This window comes from Hemiscyllium ocellatum, chromosome 25 (assembly GCF_020745735.1).
Source record: "Hemiscyllium ocellatum isolate sHemOce1 chromosome 25, sHemOce1.pat.X.cur, whole genome shotgun sequence".
Lineage (NCBI taxonomy): Eukaryota > Metazoa > Chordata > Chondrichthyes > Orectolobiformes > Hemiscylliidae > Hemiscyllium > Hemiscyllium ocellatum.
In genome coordinates this window covers 43,780,937-43,803,089 of record NC_083425.1, presented here as the reverse complement: position 1 = coordinate 43,803,089, position 22,153 = coordinate 43,780,937, and the positions used below count along the sequence as shown (strand labels likewise).

Below are 22,153 nucleotides of genomic sequence, written 5' to 3'. Positions count from 1 at the left end.
ACATGGATGCCCATGGCTACCCCTTTGGTCTGGAGGAAGTGGGAGGATTCGAAGGAGAAATTGTTAAGGGTGAGGACCAGTTCAGCCAAATGAATGAGAGCGTCGGTGGAAGGGTACTGTTGGGGATGTCGGGAGAGGGAGAAACAAAGGGCTTAGAGGCCCTGGTCATGGCAGATAGAGGTGTAAAGGGATTGGATATCCATGGTGAAGATGAAGCGTTGGGGGCCAGTGAAAGGGAAGTCTTGGAGGAGGTGGAAGGCGTGGGTGGTGTCTCGAGTGAATGTGGGGAGTTCCTGGACTAGGGGGGATAGGACAGTGTCGAGGTAGGTAGAGATGAGTTCAGTGGGGCAGGAGCATGCTGAGACAATGGGTCAGCCAGGGTGGTCAGGCTTGTGGATCTTGGGAAGGAGTTAGAATTGGGCGGTGAGGGGTTCCCGGACTATGAGGATGGAAGCTGTGGGTGGGAGGTCTCCTGAGGTGATGAGGTTCTCTATGGTTTGGTGGGGGGGTGGGGTCATAGTCAAGGGGGCGGTAGGAGGAGGTGTCTTTGAGACACCTAAATGTTTTTACCTAAATGTAACTCCACATACAGACCAGTGGTTTGACTGCAGATCCTATTTGAAACACGGAAGTGGTCTCTGCCTTCATGTATTGGTTTTGTAAGGGATGGAGAGAGGTTCAGTCTGAATAGACACTGTGAAAGCAGTGAATTTTGCCAAGTTGGAGCACTGCCATTTCTCAATGCATTTTGCTGGAAGAAATTAAAGATCAAAGGTTTACCTGCTTTATGTGTGTAACCTTGCTGGAAAATACCCATGTAGCACCCATGGACAATTTTGCACTTCAAAAAGGTTCATGAGACATGAGGTACTTTTAAGTGTATGTAGGACAAAAGATGAGATACTGCTTAAACTTGAGGCTTTTTCTTTTTACTCTGCCTGATCTGAAGTACAGGTGAATTCAAGTCTTGCTTCAATTGTATAGGAGCTTGTTTAGAGTACCGTGTGCACTTTTGGTCTCCTTACCTCTGGAAGGTTCTTATTGCCAGAGATATAGTGTTACAAAGATTCACAAGGTTGTTCCAGAGTGATTGGGTAAACTGAGCCGATATTTTCTGGAGTTTAGAAAAATGAGAAGTGATCTAATTGAAACATGTTGGATTCTGAAAGAGTTTGGGAGGGTAAATGCTGAGAGGTTGGTTCACCTTGGGAAGAGTTTAGGGAACCAGAGGGCACAATTAAAGGTGTGCCAGTTTAAAATTGAGATGAGGAAGGATTTATTTTCTCGGCAGGTGAGAGTCTTTGGAACTCATTGGCATGGAGAGCTGAGGGGACAGATTCCTTGTGTATATTTTAAGACTGAGATAGGTTCTTGATCAGGACAGGAATCAAGGGTTCTGGGGAAAGGGCAGGAAAGTGGTCAGGGGGAATGCTGGATCAGCTGTGATCCCATTGAATGGTGAAACAGGCCCGATGGGTCAAATGGTCTACTCCTGTTCCTCTTTGTTATGGTCTTCTGGTCTAATTAAGTTTCCCCTGGTTGGGAATCTAGAATGAAAGCATAATTCATAAATAAAGGGTATGCCAATTAGGACCAATTTTAGGAGAATGTTTGTTAACTCAGAATCTGAAAAATTATGTGTACCTTAGAGGATTGTGGAGGCTCAGCCTTTGAGTATTTAACATACTGAATTCCAAATCGATGAATTTCTGATTACTGATGCCTTAAATGTTTGTGGGAATAGCCTGGGCAAAAGGAATTGTAATAGGGGAGATTTATTATCATATTCAGGGATATGGTAGCATAATGGTAATATCACTATGCTAGTAATGCAGAACCCCTGGCTACCATTTTGCAGACATGGTTCAAATCACATCTTGTTAGATGGTGAAATTTAAATTTGATGAAAATGTAGAATGAAAAATAGCTCGTCTAATGTTGACAATGAAATTATTGTTGATTTTTGCAAAATCCCAGTTCAGTTGAGGGAAGGAAATCTGCTGTCCCTACTTGCTCTGGCCTACATGCGACTCCAAACCGACAGCAATGTGGTTAACTCTTACCTGGCCTCCAGGCAATTTAGGGATGGCAATAAATGCTGGCCTGACCAGTGATACCCACATTCCATGGAAAAAAAATTAAAAAGCTAATTGATCAAGCCTGATTATATTAAGCAGCAGAATTGGCATGATGGGCTGAATGGCCTTTTCCTGAGTTCCTATTTCAGTTCCCTCACTTAATGGATTGTCAGCAATGAACATGACACAAACCATAACAAAGGTCACTTCAACATGGTCTTCTTGTTGTTAGTACACTCAGTACATTATTGTCTCCCCAAAATGTTAGGCTGCTCACCGTTATTGAACTCACAACAAACCACTAAGCAGTGCAACTGTAATTTAATGAAAATGCTCATTGTGGTCCATGGATCAAATTGTTTGTTTGATTCTGATTACTTTTGATGCTCGTTGCACTTGTTTTAAAACCCCTGGGCGTGGATTTTGAGAGAAGTAAACAGAACTACCATATATACTCAAGTAATAGTCGATCTCATTTAAAGGTCCACCCCTATTTTTGGCCAAACTATCTGGAATTTCCCATGTATCTATAAAAGTTGACCCTAGTTCTTCACAGAACAGATCAACATTTCTGTGCCAGTGTGTCGGCCTTCCCACTCCACTCCAGGTTTCCAGAATCACAGCAATTTGTTGTGTTTTTTTACTTTATTCTTTGAGAGATCAGTTGGGCTTCTGCTAATGATATGGTATGAGTTTTGGCGGGCATGAATTTCAGCCACTCAAAAGTAGTATCCAAAGAATAATTGACCCTGAAAATTTAACCTTAAAAGGTAGTCAAAAAAAATTGACTATTACTTGAGCATTTCTAATATAGAAGGATCTGGAAACCTAAGTTGTAAGCATGGAGCCGACATTTTAAAGCATTACATACAGCACCCTGACCATAATCTGTTGTGCATTTCGAAACTAATGTCCTCTCTGCGTGGAGATGAGATACAAAACTTGACACCAGTGCTGTCTGGTAGTGATCAGAATTTGACAGATTTGTCTGCTGTTGATGTCTGTAAAGGTGAAATCCATTCAGGATGCAATCCGAGACAAAAAGAAACGCTTTAACTTCATGGGTGAAGAAATCAATCTAACTCTATCGGTTGGCATCTTTATCACAATGAATCCTGGTTATGCAGGACGTACAGAACTTCCTGAGAACTTGAAGGCTCTTTTCAGGTGAGTGCACCTTTCCGCTATCCCCAGTGAGGTCACTAGGAATAATTAATCCATTGCCATCCGATTGTGGGCATTTAGCAACCAGGAGTAGAGTCATAGACATGTACAGCATGGACACAGGCCCTTCGGTCCAACTGTCCATGCTGACTAGATATCCCAACCCAATTTAGCCCCACCTGCCGGCACCCAGTCCATATCCCTTCAAACCCTTCCTGTTCATATACCCATCCAGATCCTTTCTAAACGTTGCATTTGTACCAGCCTCCACCACTTCCCCTGGCAGCTCATTCCATACACGCACCACCCTCTGCCTGAAAAAATAGCCCCTTAGGTCCCTTTTATATCTTTGCCCTCTCACCCTGAAACTATGCCCCTCTAATTCTGGAGTTCCCCAACCCAGGGAAAAGACTTTGTCTATTTATCCTGTCCAGGCCCCTCATGATTTTATAAACCTCTATAAGGTCACCCCTCAGCTCCAAGGAAAACAGCCCCAGCCTATTCAACCTCTCTCTATGGCTCAGTCCAAGATTATGTGATGCCATGTGGAATTAAGTATTGAATGAATCAATGGACCATACCGCTGTCTCACAAAAGCTGTGGTAAAAGACATTATGAAATAAAAGAGGTTTTCTGCAAGAAGCTGATCATTTAGATTCAGTATCTCAATTACTCTTCAATTGTCTGCCTGAAGGCAGGTCTGAACCACTGTTCCACAATCTCTGCCACAGGTAAGGCAAGGAAACAGTTCCCAAATCCACCTCAGCAGTAATAATGGCTGAACTCCATACTATTGGCACCAATCTGCTCTTCGCAAACCTTGGATATTTTGGTGGCCGAGGGGGATGGATAAGCAGAGAGGTGAAAGGTTATCAGATACAGTCAGCAATGTGGAGGAATCAAATCAGTCATGGTCTTGCTGAAAATGGTGGAGCAGGCTCATGGTCTTGAGTGGCCTTTTCTTGCCCTTCATTACAAAGTGGAGGCAGTGGCTTATGTCTCCAAGACTAGTAACTGAGAAACCCTGGCTAATGCGTTGGGAAATGGATTCAAATGCCCCTGGAGTGGATAGTGAGACTTCAATTCAATAAAATGTCTAGATATAAAGCTAGCCTGGTAGTGAACACTCTTGGTTGTCAATGCAAAAACTCATCTGGTTTGTTAATGTCCTTTAGGGAATGAAATCTGATGTCCTTATCTGGTCTGGCCGATATGTGACTCCAGGCCAAAAGGAATATTGTTGACTCTTAACTGTCCTTAGGATAATTAGGATGGGCAATAAATGCTGGCTTAGTCATCCCATGAACAAACAAAAAAAATTGTACATTTGTACAGAATTTGTGGAACATTTTGTCACCAAAAACACTTAGGAATGAATTTCCTTCTTCAGGAGGGACCCTATGCAGAAACAAAAGCTATATGGACATATTGCCATTCCGTCCCTGAGCCTGAAGCTGTTCTGTTCAAGTCCCACCTTGTGAGTTGATGGCCAATGAAAGTGGGTTTGACCAGATATGTTAAGTTTCAACCTCAAAATCATTCAACGTACCCTGGCGCTAGGTAGTAGAAGTGTGAGGGATTCCATGTGATTGAAATAAAATAATTGCCTCAGCCACCACAATCCATGGTGCATGACTGCAACATGCCTGTAAAAGTGCATGTTGTCACAGCAACTTTGACTTCTGGGGTACTGATTGGCTTAATTGCCTGGACTCTGTTGCCATCATCTTTATAAGGAGGAGAGTTCCAAAGGTGCGCCACCTCTGGGAAAAGTGAATCTCCTCATCTGTCTTAAATGATGACCCTTATTTTTAAACAGTGACCCTTAGATCTGGATTCTCTCACAAGAGGAAATATCCTTTCCACATCCACCTGGTCAAGTCCCTGGTCTTAGATGTTTCAGATTGTCCCTTCTGAGCATACATGCCTAGTCTTTCCTCACAAGACTCTACACTCATTGCAGGTGTTAGTCCAGTCACCCTTCTGTGAACTGCTTCCAACACAAAGGCCTTCAAGCTTTACATTCCTGTATATGAGCTTCGTTGGCAAGACCAGCGTTTGGTGTCCGCTGCTAGTTGCTTTTGGGAAAATGGTGCTGACCTACTTTCTTGAATCACGGGATGCATCTGCACTGCATGGACTGCAATGTGCTTACAGTTTATGAGAACTGAATAGCTCATTTGGACATTTCAGATTCTACCACATTATTTTTGATCTGGAATCACATATGGGCCAGACACGTTTGAGGAATGTAGATGTGATGTACATGGAACTTTGCGTATCATATCTCAAATTGCTGGACATCACAATCCAGTGTGACATTGAATAGAGAGAAGCTCGTAGCAATTGTACAGGTCAAATGTGTCTACATAGCCGCCCAATTCCTATTGTCTCCATACAGTCTAATCTTCAAAGAAACAGCCTACATGGTTGTTTTTGCCAAACCTTGATACATGGTTGGTACATGTGTGACCAATGGAAATACATGACAGTTTCCTTCTCTGCAGATTATTAATGCACCAGATGGGTTTTTTTTTTATCAGCATTTAGTAGTTTTAACTTGGCCTTTTATTTTAGATTTATTAATGAATTAAATTTCAATTGTGTTCAGCTGGAGATGGTGGGATTTAACCAACTACTGGATTATTAATCAGAAGTGTCATCACTTCTCTACCATATACTGAGTGAGGGAGGATATAAACTGTGCTTTGAGAATATGAGAAAGACACAGGCAAAAGGACTTCATCTACTACACATTTTCAAACATTTGTTTAAGAAACATAACTATTTATACTCTTACCTTTATATGCCCTCCATGTTTTGATAAGGATTGCATGTTTATGTCCACTGACTGATTGTATTGCAGACCCTGTGCTATGGTGGTGCCAGACTTTGAGCTGATCTGTGAAATTATGCTGGTCGCAGAAGGGTTCATTGAAGCGAGGTTGTTAGCCAGGAAGTTCATCACCCTGTATCAACTTTGTAAAGAACTGCTTTCAAAACAGGTGAGATGACACTTATTGGCTAGGAATACAAAATAGGAAATGCTACTCTGGTGTCCTAGGATATGGAGATACCAGTATTGGATTGGGGTGTACAAAGTTAAAAATCACACAACACCAGGTTAAAGTCCAACAGGTTTAATTGGAAGCACACTAGCTTTCGGAGCATCGCTCCTTCATCAGGTGCTACCATCTGATGAAGGAGCGACGCTCCGAAAGCTAGTGTGCTTCCAATTAAACCTGTTGGACTATAACCTGGTGTCCCAAGGATTGTGTGATAAAATTAATGAAAGTTTACATTTTTTAGACGTTTTACCACTGATTGCTATCAGTTTCAATGTGCTGGCCTTAGCTTGTTGGATGTGCTTTGAATGTATGTGTTGGCGGAGTGAAGATAATTGTTCAGAACATTTGTCTTGCATCTCATTAGTACTCACGGTATAAAGAATAAAACAGGCTTCCACTGTTTCTTGCAATAGGCTGTCTGGTCACAGCAGTATTATTATGAGTAGGACTCGTATTAGAGAGGATGAATTGGAGTCCCCCTCGACTGCACAGATTAGAAATTGACCACTAAATTAATATAACCTATACCTAGTGATTTTCTAACATGTTCAGAGATCTTTATTGTTCATCATCTTTCTTGAAATCTGTCTTCATTTTTCATTGGTTTTGTTGCTTTACTTATTTCCAATTACTGCACAAAGCTTTAAAGATTGTCACTTAAAACAGATGGATAACTGTAAATTACATTTGGGCATCCCTTTGTCATTTAATACATTTCAAATACTTTATTTCAAGACAGTATAACTTATCAAGGACTGCAGCAGCTGCTTAATAGAAACATTTGTCATTAGGAGCCTTATCTTTACATAAGCATAATTAAAGTATGCACACTAATCTTTTGGGGTCAGGTATACAGATTGACATCACACATGACCTGTAATCATTAGCACATCACTGCCATGTAAATGTTGCAGCTAATTAGTTTGAAGGAGTCAGGATCATCTTTGCTTACTCAATGTGTCTGAACTAAATCCTTCATAATGACAAGAATTTTCACAACAAAATGATTTCTTCAAAAAAATCAATTGTTACATTAAGCATCCTTTCATGTTGAATACCTGAGATATTTCTTTGTAGCCAAATACCGTTTGTCCCAGTTGTTAAAATGAGTGTTTCGCCTGATCATATACTCCTTGATCTTATTTCGTTAGCAAGAATGTGATTGACTGCTCACTCAGAACAGTAAAATGTACGATGAAAAGAAAGCCTTACACTAATGAAACCAGGTATTGATTACCCAATCCATACCACCCCCCCCCTCAAATCACTCACCCACGCACCCAAGAAATCAGTATGCGTACATATACATTTATTTTTATTGATTTTAGCTTTACTGAAGTAGTACCGCTTTAAAAAATTGCCGAAATCAAGTGTAAAAATTTATTGACTAAATCAACAATTTGACAGTGCAACTTGGTGCTATGTGAAGTAACATTACAAAGTAGCAAGAGTTTTAATGATTATAAGAGCATTGACACGGGGAATGTATAAGCTGAAAGTCTATAAATTCAAACCAAGAATTGTAGCAGATGAAGGGGGTGAAATTGTGAGATTTTAGTTGTGAGTCCATTAATGAATTTGCATGGAGTTTGTCCCTCTCCTCTGAGTACGGCATTAATAAAATAAAGACTTTGAGTAAACTGATGAATCACTTTGCTAAAATAATAGGACTGAACCAGTTGTCCTTGGGCAAATTTGCTGCCAACATAGCCATTTTGTGATATTTTTAAATAGACTGATATGTATAAAATCATCGAAGTATTACAGCCGTAAACTTTGTCCAGAATTTTCAGATGATTAAACAGTTTCAAACAAACCTTCAGATTAGAAGTTTATCACTATCCTATAATGCTGTTGTTATTGGCAACCAGATTGTGGCAGAGAATCTAACTTGTTAGGGAGATGAAGGGATTAGTTATGTAGTACATCTGAATTTCAAAATGGCACTCAGTAAGGGGCTATGCAAAAGGTTAAGAGCCCCAATCAGCTATTATAGAATTGATGTAATATGTCAGCATGGGTAGAGAACTGGTTACCAATCAAGAAGCAGAAAATGGGCAGAAATGGGGTGTTTTCAATTTGGCAATCGCGGAGTAGTCCAAGAATTAGTGCTGGGGTTTGAGCTATTTACAATCCAAGTTAGTAATTTGCAATTAATCAATTTTCAAGCCAGGCAATTGTTACCATTGATCCATGCCTTTGGGAATCTATGCGTGTTTTTACCAAAGTGTGTATTTTTGAGTAATTGTCCTTCCCTAGGATCACTATGACTGGGGACTTCGAGCAATCAAATCAGTACTGGTTGTAGCTGGTTCACTGAAGAGAGGTGACCCAGGCCGCCCTGAAGACCAAGTCCTGATGCGTGCTCTTCGAGACTTCAACATTCCAAAGATAGTCACCGATGACATGCCGATTTTCATGGGCCTGATCAGTGATCTTTTCCCAGCACTGGATGTACCCAGGAAGAGAGACCTTCCCTTTGAAAGTCTTGTGAAGCAGTCTATCCTGGACCTTAAATTGCAGGCTGAGGACAACTTTATCTTGAAAGTGAGTAACAGAATGCTTGGTTTCTGTATTTTGTCATGACTTTCATTATTTTCAACTGAAGTTAGTGCTTGAAAGTTCATTAATCAGGAATGGATGATGTTGAGAGTTAGGATATTATCATAGAACATTACAGCACAGTACAGGCCCTTCGGCCCTCAATGTCGCGCTGATCTGTGAAACTAAACTGATGCCCATCTAACCCATACCATTCCATTATTATCCATATGTATGTCCAATGCCTATTTAAATGTCCTTAACGTCAGCGACTCTGCTACTGTTGCAGGCAGACTGTTCCATGCCCCTACTACTCTCTGTCTCCTCTTGTTAGCCTTCATCATCCGAAGTAAAAGGCTCTCACTGTTCACCCTATCTAACTCTTTGTTTATCTGATACATCTCGATTAAGTCACCTCACTTCCCTCGGCCTTTCCTCGTAAGACCTTCCTTCCATGCTAGGCAACATCCTAGTAAATCTCCTCTGAACTCTTTCCAAAGCTTCCTATCCTTCCCAGAACTGCACATAATACTCTAGGAGCAGCCTTTCCAGTGTCTTGTACAGCTGAAGCATGACCTTGTGGCTCTGAAACTCAATCTCTCTGCCAAAAAATGCCAACACATCATATGCCTTCTTAACAACCCTATCGACCTAGGTGGCAGCTTTCAGGGATTTATGCACCAGGACACCGAGATCTCTCTGTTTATCTACACTGCCAAGAACTTTACCATTAGCCCAGTACTCTACATTCCTGTTATTTCTTCCGAAATGAACTACCTCACACTTTTCCACATTGTACTCCATTTGCCACTTCTCAGCCCAGCTCTGCATCTTATTTATGTAACACACAACATTCTTCGGCACTATCCACAACTCTGCCTACCTTAGTGTCATCCACAAATTTACTAACCCATCCTTTGATGCCCACATTCAGATCATTTATAAAAATCACAAACAGCAGTGGCTCCAAAACAGATCCTTGTGGCACACCACTGGTAACTGAGCTCCAGGATGAACATTTCCCATCAACCACCATCCTCTGTCTTCTTTCGGCTAGCCAATTTCTGATCCAAACCGCAAAATCACCCTCAATCCCGAAACTCTGTCTTGTGTCATAGCCTGCCTTGTGGAACCTTATCAAATGCCTTACTGAAGTCCATATAAACAACATCAACCACTTTACCTTCATCCACCCGTTTTGTCACCTCAATAAGATTAGTGAGGCACGACCTATCCTTCACAAAACCGTGTTGACTATCCCTAATCAAATTATTCCTTTCCAGATGATTATAAATACTAACTCTTATATTTTTTCCCAACATCTTACCCACAACTGAAGTAAGGCTCAACTGGCCTATCATTACCACGGTTGTCCCGACTCCCCTTCTTAAACAAGGGAACAACATTTGCTATCCTCCAGTCTTCGGGCACTATTCCTGTCGATAATGAATGACATAAAGGTCGAAGTCAAAGGCTCTGCAATCTCCTCCCTGGCTTTCCAGAGGATCCGAGGATAAGTCCCATCCAGCCCAGGGGTCTTATCTATTTTCAGATCTTCCAAAATTGCTAAAACCTCCTTTTTGTCAACTACAATCCCATCTAATCTTGTAGCCTATATCTCCATATTCTCACTAACATTGCTCTTTTCCAGTGTGAATACTGATGCAAAGTATTCATTAAGCGCTTCCCCATGTCCTCAGATTCCACTCAACTTTCCATTACTATCTTCGATTGGCCCTAATCTTACTCTAGTCATTCTTTTATTCCTGATATACCGATAGAAGGTCTTAGGATTTTCTTTCCCCCTAACCACTTCTCATGTCCCCTCCTGGCTCTTCTTAGCCCTCTCTTTTGATCTTTTCTGGCTAACTTATAACTCTCAAGCCCCTTAACAAGCCCCCATCCCCCTTCACTCCTCATCCTCATATAAGCCTTCTTCTTCCTCTTGACAAGAGGTTCAACTTGTTTAGTAAACCATGGCTTCCTCTATCAACAATTACCTCCCTGCCTGATAGGTATATACCTATCAAGGACCCACAGTAGCTGTTCCTTGAATAAGCTCCACATTTCAAGTGTGTCCATCCCTGCAGTTTTCATCCCCATCCTATGCATCCTTAATCTTACCTAATTGCATCGTAATTGCTTTCCCCCAGTTAAACCTCTTTCCCAGTGGTATATATAGCCCACTGCTGTTGTAAACATAACTGAATTATGTTCACTATCGCCAAAGTCCTCACCTATTGCATGCCTTGAAAGCAGGTCAGACTGATAGTGATTGACGTGCCTGACTATGATGATCCTGTCTATGCAACATATCTTTGGATTTCCATGCCTACATGTAAAAATAATGAGAAAAAAACTGTCTTCCCCATCTAATTAACCATGCGATGTCATACACAGTTCATCTACTCTAGAACACCCTATTGCTCAGTAAAGGCTGAAATTGGTTTGATATGACGGATGAAGGGCTTATGCCTGAAACATCGATTCTTCTGCTCCTTGATATGATGGATGTTCGTGTTGAGGAATAGAACTATTTCCACCTTAGCCACCAAATAAGAGCATCCCATTCAGCCAAGTTCAGGGGTTTATTCTGTTTTATCAACAATGTGCCTCAGTCACTAACTTCAGGAGGAAACATGGGTCTGGCGAAGGGTCACTGGACTTGAAATGTTAACCCTGCTTTCCCTCCATAAGTGCTGCCAGACCTGTAGAATTTCTGTAGCAATTTCTGTTTTTGCTTCAGATTTTCAGCATTCATATTTCTTTGGACTTTTTTTATTTTGAGTCATTCTTCGTGTCTTGGCTAATATTTACGCAAAATCAACATCACAAAAACAGATTATCACATTGCTGTTTGTGTTAATGTTCTACGTGCAGTTTGGCTGCTATAATTCCTAAAGTACAACAATAGTTTCATTTAAAACTCCTTCATTGATTGTTAAGCATTTTTGGATACCAAATGGTCTAAAAAAGGTGCTTTCCCACTGTGGAAGATGGTGAAATCTGAATTCAATAAAATATGGACGAGCAACCTGGTCCAGTGGCAACCATATAACCACTGTTGATTGGTGTAAAAACTTATCTGGTTCACTCATGTCCTCTCAGGAAGGAGATCTGCTGTCCTTACCTGATCTGATCCTATGTGACTCCAGGCACCCAACAACATGGCTGACTGCAATGTTGTGAAACTTGAAAGGGTTCCAAAAAGATTTACAAGGATGTTGGTGGTCTTGGAGGGTTTGAACTATAGTGAGAAGTTGTTTTTCCTGGAGCGTCAGAGGCTGAGGTGTGACCTTATGGAAGTTTATAAAATCATGAGAAGCATGAATAGGGTAAATAGACAAGATCTTTTCCCTGGGGTGGGGGAGTCCAGAACTAGAGGGTATAGGTTTAGGGTGAGAAGGGAAAGGTTTAAAAGGGACCTAAGGGGCAACTTTTACAAGCAGAAGGTGGTGTGTGCACAGAATGAGCTGCCAGTGGGAGTGGTGGGGGCATGTACAATTATAATATTTAAAAGGTGTCTAGATGAGTAAATGAATAGGAAGAGTTTAGAGGGATATGGGCCAAGTGCTGGCAAATGGGACTAGGTTAGTTTAGGATATCTGGTAGGCAGGGACAATTGGAGCGAAGGGTCTGTTTCCGTTCTGTACATCTCTACGACTCTAAGAATTCTACTAAATTTAAAATAGTGATGGAAAAGGATAGACCAGATCTAAAAATTGAAGTTCTAAATTGGAGAAAGGCCAATTTTGACAGTATTAGGCAAGAACTTTCAAAAGCTGATTGGGGGCAGATGTTTACAGGTAAAGGGATGGCTGGAAAATGGGAAGCCTTCAGAAATGAGATAACGAGAGTCCAGAGAAAGTATATTCCAGTTAGGGTGAAAGGAAAGGCTGGTAGGTATGGGGAAAGCTGGATGACTAAAGAAGTTGAGGGTTTGGTTAAGTAAAAAGGAAGCCTATGTCAGGTATTGACAGGATAGATTGAGTGAATCCTTAGAGTATAAAGGAAGTAGGAGTATACTTAAGAGGGGAATCGGGAGGGCAAAAAGGGGACATGAGATAGCTTTGGCAAATAGAGTTAAGGAGAATCCAAAGGGTTTTTACAAATACATTAAGGGAGAGAATAGGGTCCCTCAAAGATTAGCAAGGCAGCCTTTGTGTGCAGCCACAGAAAATGGGTGAGATACTAAATGAGTATTTTTCATCAGTATTTACTGTGGAAAAGGACATGTAGGGAAATTGACAGAGACATCTTGAAAATGTCCATATTACAGAGGAGGAAGTGCTGGATGTCTTGAAACGGTTAAAGGTGGATAAATCCCCAGGACTTGATCAGTTATATCCTAGAATTCTGTTGGAAGCTAGGCAAGTGATTGCTGAGTCTCTTGCTGAGATATCTGTATCATGGATAGTCACAGGTGAGGTGCCGGAAGACTGGAGGTTGGCTAACGTGGTGCCATTGTTTAAGAAAGGTGATAAGGACAAGCCAGGGAACTATAAACCAGTGAGACTGACGTCGGTGGTAGGCAAATTGTTGAAGGGAATCCTGAGGGATAGGATTTACATGTATTTGGAAAGGCAAGGACTGATAAGGGATAGTCAACATACCTTTGCGAGTGGGAAATCATGTCTCACAAGCTTGATTGAGTTTTTTGAAGATGTAACAAAGAAGACTGATGAGGGAAGATCTGTGTGAAGTGATCTATATGGACTTCAATAAGACGTTCAACAAGGTTCCCCAGGGGAGACTGGTGAGCAAGGTTAGATCTCATGGAATACAGGGAGAACTGCAACGGTCCCATATTAAAAGAGGGAGTTAATGGATGATCAGAAGTTTGGTGAAAAGGGCAGGAGGATGAAGGAGGGCTTCAGGCAAGCAATTCTGGCATCTACGCTGCTGAAGGTGAGGCTACCCATGGTGGAGTAAATTAACATAAATGAGGCCAGAGTAGCAGCAGGAGCAGAGACTTCTCTGTGGGGGGGGGGGGGGGGGGGGGGGGGGCGGTGTTGGAAGACATTACAGTAAATGAAAGGGTGAGACCCAAGAAGGGATTGAAAAAGTCAGAGGAATATCTTAGGCACAGGGAGAAGCAGGAGACAGTTTCAAGTCAACAAGGACAAGAGTGATGAGTGAGTGGGACTTGATGTGAGTTATTCAAATGGTAATTTAATGACACCAATACATCATCTGATGTATTTCCCTCCATTAATGGCTTTGTAATGCTGCTTGTCAGAAACACCTTTCACTCCTGGCATTCAGCATTGTTAAGGCAGTGGATAGGGATTTGAAAATTGAAGGGTTGAGTAAATAGTGATTGATTGCTCTATGCAAATTGGAAATTCTGAATTTTAAAAAAAATATAATTTCTTCCTGGTAGCCTAGAAGGCCAGGCAAGAACTACAGAGTACCTGCTCCCATATAGGCCTGCACTAGCTAGCACCATCCACATCTCGACCTGATTTCTATAATATATGTTCTCCATAAGTTGGTGACATATTGAGAGAAACCCAAGCCTTCTCAGAAATAGCAACATTTCAAAGAATGAAAAGGAAGATAACCCTTGAACAGTGCTGTTGTGGGCAAATTGCTAAAACTCCAGAGGCTTGGTAAGGCTCAACAAGCATTGCCATGGGGAATTTCAATTCAATTTACACGATAGAATAGAATTCTCTAATTTCTCTGGCAACCTTGGAGGTGAGAAGGTCATTCAGGGAGGTGATGTAGCTGAATCCTGCCGCCTTGCAGCCTCCATCAGAGTTAATAATTAATGGCTCCTTAAGGGCATCACTGCTGGTATTAACCCAGCTGTAGCAGGGCATATTCGCATGCAATGTGAATGACATCTACAATCACGTGGCCTGTCTGTTGTATCTGGTACAGGGAGCAAGAGAATCCTGTGATCCAAGGCACTGCATGCCTGAAAGAGGAACTGGGCTTTGGGAAATGACTAAATTCAGCTGCTAGCTAATCACCATGCCTTTGCTGCCCCAGACCTCCCTCTCTCTCTGCAACCTCAGATCCCCCTCCCCCAACCCCCCAAAATCCTGTCCCTGAACTGGAGCCTCCATTACTTACCTATGGTCTCAATTGCCCTGTGATCCTGAGACTTGAGTGAGTGTTCATTCTGAGGCCATCACGTCCTTCCCACCTCCCCCACAGTGCTGCTCTCCATATACATGACTCCTGATCCAGGATCTTGATTCCGGGAAAGGCACTCCATCGCGTTATAGACAATTGGGGGACCTTCCCAATAAAGGTCTTTCCCAGCCAGCAGGTGAAGTTCTGATGCCTGAACAATATTGTGCTGTTAGAACGATTGCAATGCAGAGAGAGGCTATTTGGCCTTTCGTATACTTGCTGGCTCACTGGAAGAGGAACTGAGCTAGTCCCAGTTCCCTGAACTCTTGCCCATTTTTCTCTTCAAATAATTATCCAACATCTTTTTCAAAACCATGTTCGAGTTTGTCACCCACATACACTAGAGCAGTGCTTTCCAAATCTTAAGTTCAAAGTATTACAATATTTCTCCTCGAACCGCTTTGGATTCTTTTGCCAATTACCTCAAATTGGTAGCTTCTGGCTCTTGACCCTTTCACCAGTGGAAACAGTTTTCTCTCTTTCTAATTTGTTGACACCTTTTATGACTTTGAACACTCCAGTCAAATCGCCTTCAAACTTGTCGTTTCTAAGGAAAGCAGCCCCGCTTCTTGAATCTACGCTTGGAGTTGAAGTCCTGTACCCCTTGAGTCAGTCTTGAAAGGTCTTTCTGTTTCTTCTCTAACGCCTTCACTTTCTTTCTAAAGTCTGGTGCTCAGTGCAAGATGCCATTATTCAGTTAAAGCCAAATCAATGTTTGCCATGTAAGACTTTGATTCTATACATCTATCTATGTATTACATTCAGAATCCAGTTTACCTGATTAACTATGCTCACAGCTGAAAATGTGTTGCTGGTTAAAGCACAGCAGGCCAGGCAGCATCCAAGAAACAGGAAATTCGACGTTTCAGGCCAGAGCCCTTCATCAGGAATGAGGAGAGGGTGCCAGGCAGGCTAAGATAAAAGGTAGGGAGGAGGGACTTGGGGGAGGGGTGATGGAGATGTGATAGGTGGAAGGAGGTCAAGGTGAGGGTGATAGGCCAGAGTGGGGTGGGGGCGGAGAGGTCAGGAAGAGGATTGCAGGTTAGGAGGGCGGTGCTGAGTTCAAGGGAATCGACTGAGACAAGGAGGGGGGAGGGGAAATGAGGAAACTGGAGAAATCTGAGTTCATCCCTTGTGGTTGGAGGGTTCCCAGGCGGAAGATGAGGCGTCCTTCCTCCAACTGTCGTGTTGTTATGTTCTGGCGATGGAGGAGTCCAAGGACCTGCATGTCTTCGGTGGAGTGGGAGGGGGAGTTAAAGTGTTGAGCCACGGGGTGGTTGGGTTGGTTGGTCCAGGCGTCCCAGAGGTGTTCCCTGAACCGTTCTGCAAGTAGGCGGCCCGTCTCCCCAATATAGAGGAGGCCACATCGGGTGCAGCAGATGCAATAAATGATGTGTGTGGAGGTGCTGGTGAATTTATGGCGGATATGGAAGGATCCCTTGGGGCCTTGGAGAGAAGTAAGGGAGGAGGTGTGGACGCAAGTTTTGCATTTCCTGCGGTTGCAGGAGAAGGTGCTGTACGGTATTGGAACTGGTACGGTATTGTACGGTATTACAGCCCAGATGGCCTCCTTCTTCAAGGACCGCAGATTCCCCCCAGACGTGATCGCCGATGCCCTCCACCGCATCTCCTCCACTTCCCGCTCCTCCGCCCTTGAGCCCCGCCCCTCCAACCGCCACCAAGACAGAACCCCACTGGTTCTCACCTACCACCCCACCAACCTCCATATACAGTGTATCATCCGCCGTCATTTCCGCCAACTCCAAACGGACTCCACCACCAGGGATATATTTCTCTCCCCTCCCCTATCAGCGTTCCGCAAAGGCAACTCCCTTCGTGACTCCCTCGTCAGGTCCACACCCCCCACCAACCCAACCTCCACTCCCGGCACCTTCTCTCTGGCCCGAAACGTCGAATTCCCTGTTCCTTGGATGCTGCCTGACCTGCTGTGCTTTAACCAGCAACACATTTTCAGCTCTGATCTCCAGCATCTGCAGACCTCACTTTTAACTATGCTCACAACCCACTCTACCACTTCCAACAAATTATTGACACCTGAATTGTACACCCATATCCCAGGTTCCTATGCTCTTTCATCCCCTCCTCATTCTTCTTCCCAAAATATATCATTTCATGTTATCCAGCATTACATTTCATCTGTCCAACCATTCCACCATCTGATGTGTTTTGGAAGTCTACCTTTGACTTCATTAGAAGTTACTGTACTGCCAAAGGTTGTGCAGACTTCAAAGTTTGAAGTAATGCTGTGCTTGCTGTTACGATTTCCAGAGTCTGACAACTTTCAACTAAGCATTCACATTTCCAGTCAATAGCTGAAAGAATGACATGATATCATTTCATCATGAAAACTGTATGAAAACACAAGAAATACTATTGACTAAACAGTATCTTTGCAGCAACTTATAGTTTAAACCATGAAACTGAATATTCTCCTCTTAACATAACTAAAAATAGACTTCACAGATACACTTTCCGAAAATCAATTCAAGGCGATTCTTAGCTCCTGGGGGTTTAATTCTATTCTTTTCTTGGCCTGGCAACATTTAATCTCTAAATTTAATCTCCTTCACAATGAGTTTTTGTTTTCCACAGTAGATTCTTCCTCTAGCTGAATTCAACTGCTCTGAATCCCCAACGTCAATACCCTGGGACTTTCCAAGGAGAAGAACTGAACTGTACCAGTCATATAAATACAATGAACGATGAAAAGAAATATAAACCTTTCTTGGGACGACCATTGAGGTAGAAAAAAAGAGAGCCAAGTCACCCCTCAACCTGGTCCTAACACTGTCCAGAACAAATCATCTCATTTGATTGGCACTCCATCCATTATCTGAAATTTCTACTCTCTCCACCAGTGATGCAATAGTGTGTCAACAAAGTGTAATGCAACAACTCACCCACACTCCTCCAACAGGACTTCTGAAACCAACACCCTTTACTATGTCGAAGGACAAGGGCAACAGTTGCATCAGAACACTGCCATCTGCAAATTCCCCTTCAAGCCACACACCATCTTGGCTTGGACTTGCAGCACTGTTTCTTCAGTGTTGGGTCAAAATCTGAGACACCTTCCTGTCAGCACTATGGATGTACTACATTACAGGGACTGCAACAGTTCAAGATGCTGGTTCACCAGTACCCTTCTCAAGCATTGCAGGCCAAACATGCTGGCCTCGCTCCCAATTCCCACATCCAGTTCAAGGTTAGGTGTTCAAAAAAAGCTTGGGAAATGCTTTACAGAGACAACGATGAAAGCCTTCACCAGTCACTCTTGAATAAAATGTCTCACGTTCAAGTGCTGTACATTGCTTGCTTTAATTTCAGTAGTACTATATCTGCTGAATCCTTGTGGATTTTGGTTCTAATCCCACTCAAGAACTTGAACACACAATATTACAGCACCTTACTACTCAACTGTTGCATTATTTGAAGCGTTTTAGGACAAGTATTTAAATTGGGACACGACCCTCCAGTTCCAGCAGTGCAAGAGGATGGTCAAGATCCCATAGTGCCATTCAGATGGGGAGTGTGATGTTTTCCTGGGAAGCATTCATCTCCGAGTTACTATCACCACAAAAAAACACTGGCCGTTCATCTGATTTGCTGATTGTGGGCCATTGCGTTCATAGCCCTTTAGCCCATAGAAACAGTGTGTAGTCCAGAAAATATATAATTTGTTGAGAAGTGCCATCAGATATTCTGTGAAGATGACCAGGCATTTCTTGTATGCTAGTTTGTGTTTCCTGAAATTCAACTGATTGCTCGTGTGCATCTCTTGAGATGCAAGTCACATAGCTCTTTATAGAAACTCAACTACTATGAAAGATTTCTGGTATTGATTTTAAACTTTCTGGCGATAGTGTGCTTGATTTACACTTATTTTTGAATTGATGTACACAAAATGGCATTTTACATTCAGGCAGAAGTGCCAGTATGGCTACATTTTAAATTATGGTCAGCTGCTTCTGTATTTCAAATTGGGTTCCTGCCTTCATGATTAGTTTAAAATAACCAGTCACGTGTGAATAAAGGCATACATTCCTACCAGATATCTGGCCAGCCACACAAACTCAGAATAAAGGACTATTCATTCTCACGCCCTGTTGGGGTCTTCCTATGAGCCGGTTGACTGCTGCTGTCTAACAGAAGTGACAGGACTGTAAAACTAATCAGGATGTGATGATTCATTATGTAAGTGCTAGATTTGGAATGTAATATGGAAATTGTAAGGTTATCCACTTTGCTCCGAGAAATAACCATGCAGAGTATTTTTAAATAATAAGAGATTGGCAAGTGTTGATGTACAAAGGGACTTTGGTGTCCTTGTTGCAGGTGCAGCAAAGGGAATGAAATGTTAGCCCTTATTGAATGAGGGTTTGAGTAGAAGTCTATTGAAGTCCTCTTTTATTTGTATGATTGGTTAGACCCCACCTGGAGTACTGTGTGCATTTTTGGTTTCCTAATCTCTGGAAAGGTATTATTACCATAGAGAGAGGGCAATGAAAGTTTTTCAGACTTATTCCCTGGATGGTAGGAGCATCCAATGAAGAGAAATTGGGCAAACTGGGCCTGTAAGCTCTAGAATTTTGATAAAGACAGGTGCTTGCACTGGCAAAGCTATTAAAGAGATAGACAGCGTTTATACAGGTCAGATGTTTCCCCTTGTGGAGAATCTGGAACCAATTTATAAGTAAGAGGTTGCCAATTAGGTTCAAGATGAGAAATTATTGTACTCAGAGCATTGTGAAGCTTTGAAATTCTCTACCACAGAGTACTATGGAGGCTCAGTCTTTGAGTATGCTTAAGGTAAAGAGCGATAGATTTCTCACTACCAATGGCCTACAGAGTTATGTGGATGGGATGAGTAAAAGGCATTGGAGTGTTCAATCAGCCATGATCATACTGAATGGCAGAATGTGTTTGATGGACTGACTGGACTATTACTGTTCTATTTTTCAATTTGGCTCTGAATTGCTTTTCCTATTATTGCAGGTTGTCCAGTTAGAAGAGATGCTTGAAGTGAGACACTCTGTCTTTGTTGTGGGCAACGCTGGAACAGGCAAGTCACAGGTCCTGAAATCCTTATCTAAGACTTACCAGAACATGAAACGCCGACCAGTCTGGGCTGATCTTAATCCTAAGGCTGTTACTAATGATGAGCTCTTTGGAATCATCAACCCAGCAACCAGAGAGTGGAAGGATGGTATGTAATGATTACAGAAAACAGACCGCTGAGTGGGATAAGTTAGAATTAATTCACTGCCAGTTTGATTTGTTGAGTGACTATACAGCAAGCCTTTGGACAGCTCAACATTTAAAGTTCTTGTATTCTAGGCAAGACTCTATTTGACAGATCGATTGTGTTGCTCATGACTTTAACTGATTCACTTGCATACCTTAAGTGTTATACCTGGTCGTAGCATGTAACAGAATGCACAGTTACTTAGACAAGTTATTTGGAGAGCTGCTGTCATTTGTAGACATAATCCACAACATTGCTTATTGCTATTTTCATTTGAAGAGAAGAACATGAATATTAATATTGCTGAATGGAGCAAGAGGAATTATGATTCAATTTCAGAGGTTCTTGATGATATCTAAGAACTCGCTCTGCATTCTGTGTGTCAAACAAAGACAGCCTGTTTGTGTGTTCATTCCTTAGGGCTCTTCTCATGTATCATGCGTGATCTGGCAAACGTAACTCATGATGGTCCCAAATGGATTGTGCTCGATGGTGACATTGATCCTATGTGGATTGAATCTCTTAACACTGTCATGGATGATAATAAGGTAAATGGACAGAACCAGCCAGTATCTGTCTATCCAGATGCTAACTAAAGATGAGAAGAAGGAACAATTCACTTCTCCTATCCTGCTAAGATTCTGCTTTATTAAAATAGCTGTCATGTCATGAATCTAATCTTCAACCTTATTTCAGAGGATTCCGATAATAACATACATGCTAAGTCATAAAAATCTTTCCCCAGGATGTTATTTTCATGTAATAACATCAACAAATGTTGAGCGCTATGGATCGAGGAAACTTTAATAAAAAATGATTCACATCCCTAATCAGAGTCACCATTATGCAAAGAATTGCATAGTTTTGGGAATGTCAAGACATCAAAAGTTAGTACCTTGATGTTTGGCTGAATGCTTCCAGTACCTGAGCTGCCATGTTAAACATTGTAATCGATAAGTCATCTATCAGAATCACTTTCAAGTACATCTTTCCATTTCAGTGTAAATATGTTGTACAGATTTCAGCGTTGAAACAAGCTTGGTTTCAACCATATCCTCGGCTCTTCTTCAGGAAAAAACTTGCAAAAATGCATCACCCCATTAACAATTCACATAGTTTAATTTATTAACCCATACACTTTCCAAATGACAATTAATTATGCTTTCATTTTACCAACCACAACAATTGCTCTTGGGCTAATGAGACTGAAGTTCCATCTTTTTCTCTCTGTTTATTTTTCAACAGGGATGTAAAATTTGGAATCCTGCAGTCCTCTGTCATTTGTGAATGGGAAGATTGGAAAATTAAAACATGTTATCTCTACCCTTAAGTGCCTCAACAAGTTAGGATTCAGATGGAGTGACTTTTCTGTTTTGAACGTTTTAAGTATACATCTTGAAGTACCACTTCTTTATCTGTTTTTAGCCTGTTCACTCTTACTATTACCTCCTCTTCTGTTGCATTGACAGTGAAAACAGATGCAAAATACTAATTTAGCGTCTTGACAATGCGAACTGCAATCATAAGAAGCTTTCCTTTTGGTTCCTCATAAGCCCTATTCTTCTTATAATTTCTGTTATACCATAGACAAAATAACTTTGGGTTGCCTTTTATAATACCTGCTAGTCTATTCTCTTTGCCCTTCCTTATCTCCTATCTCAGCTGTCAGAAGGTCAAGGAAACATAACTACCCTCTTTAATTCCCACCAGCAGCACACAGATGTCTCCACTTGTAATTCTATTAACTCATTTGGCTGTCACTTCATGTCATGGTGTACAATGGGATCATTTGATCTTGGGATCAGTTTCTTTTCGAGCACATTGGTTTGGCCACTTTTGGAATACTGCATTCAGTTCTGGTCTCCTGCCAAAGGAAAGATGTTGTGAAACTT

The 22,153-nt window shown here is 41.9% G+C and overlaps 1 protein-coding gene across 3 annotated transcripts in view; it reads left to right on the top strand.

Moving 5' to 3' along the window:
* LOC132827851 (dynein axonemal heavy chain 9-like) overlaps positions 1-22,153 on the top strand; it is a 504,454-nt gene that overhangs the window by 150,018 nt on the left and 332,283 nt on the right. For all 3 annotated transcript variants that reach the window (XM_060844602.1, XM_060844601.1, XM_060844600.1), the window contains 5 exons: positions 3,088-3,245; positions 6,109-6,247; positions 8,570-8,857; positions 20,012-20,222; positions 20,682-20,809. In XM_060844602.1, the coding sequence (XP_060700585.1) occupies positions 3,088-3,245; positions 6,109-6,247; positions 8,570-8,857; positions 20,012-20,222; positions 20,682-20,809 (924 nt within the window). The remainder of the gene's footprint in view (positions 1-3,087; positions 3,246-6,108; positions 6,248-8,569; positions 8,858-20,011; positions 20,223-20,681; positions 20,810-22,153) is intronic.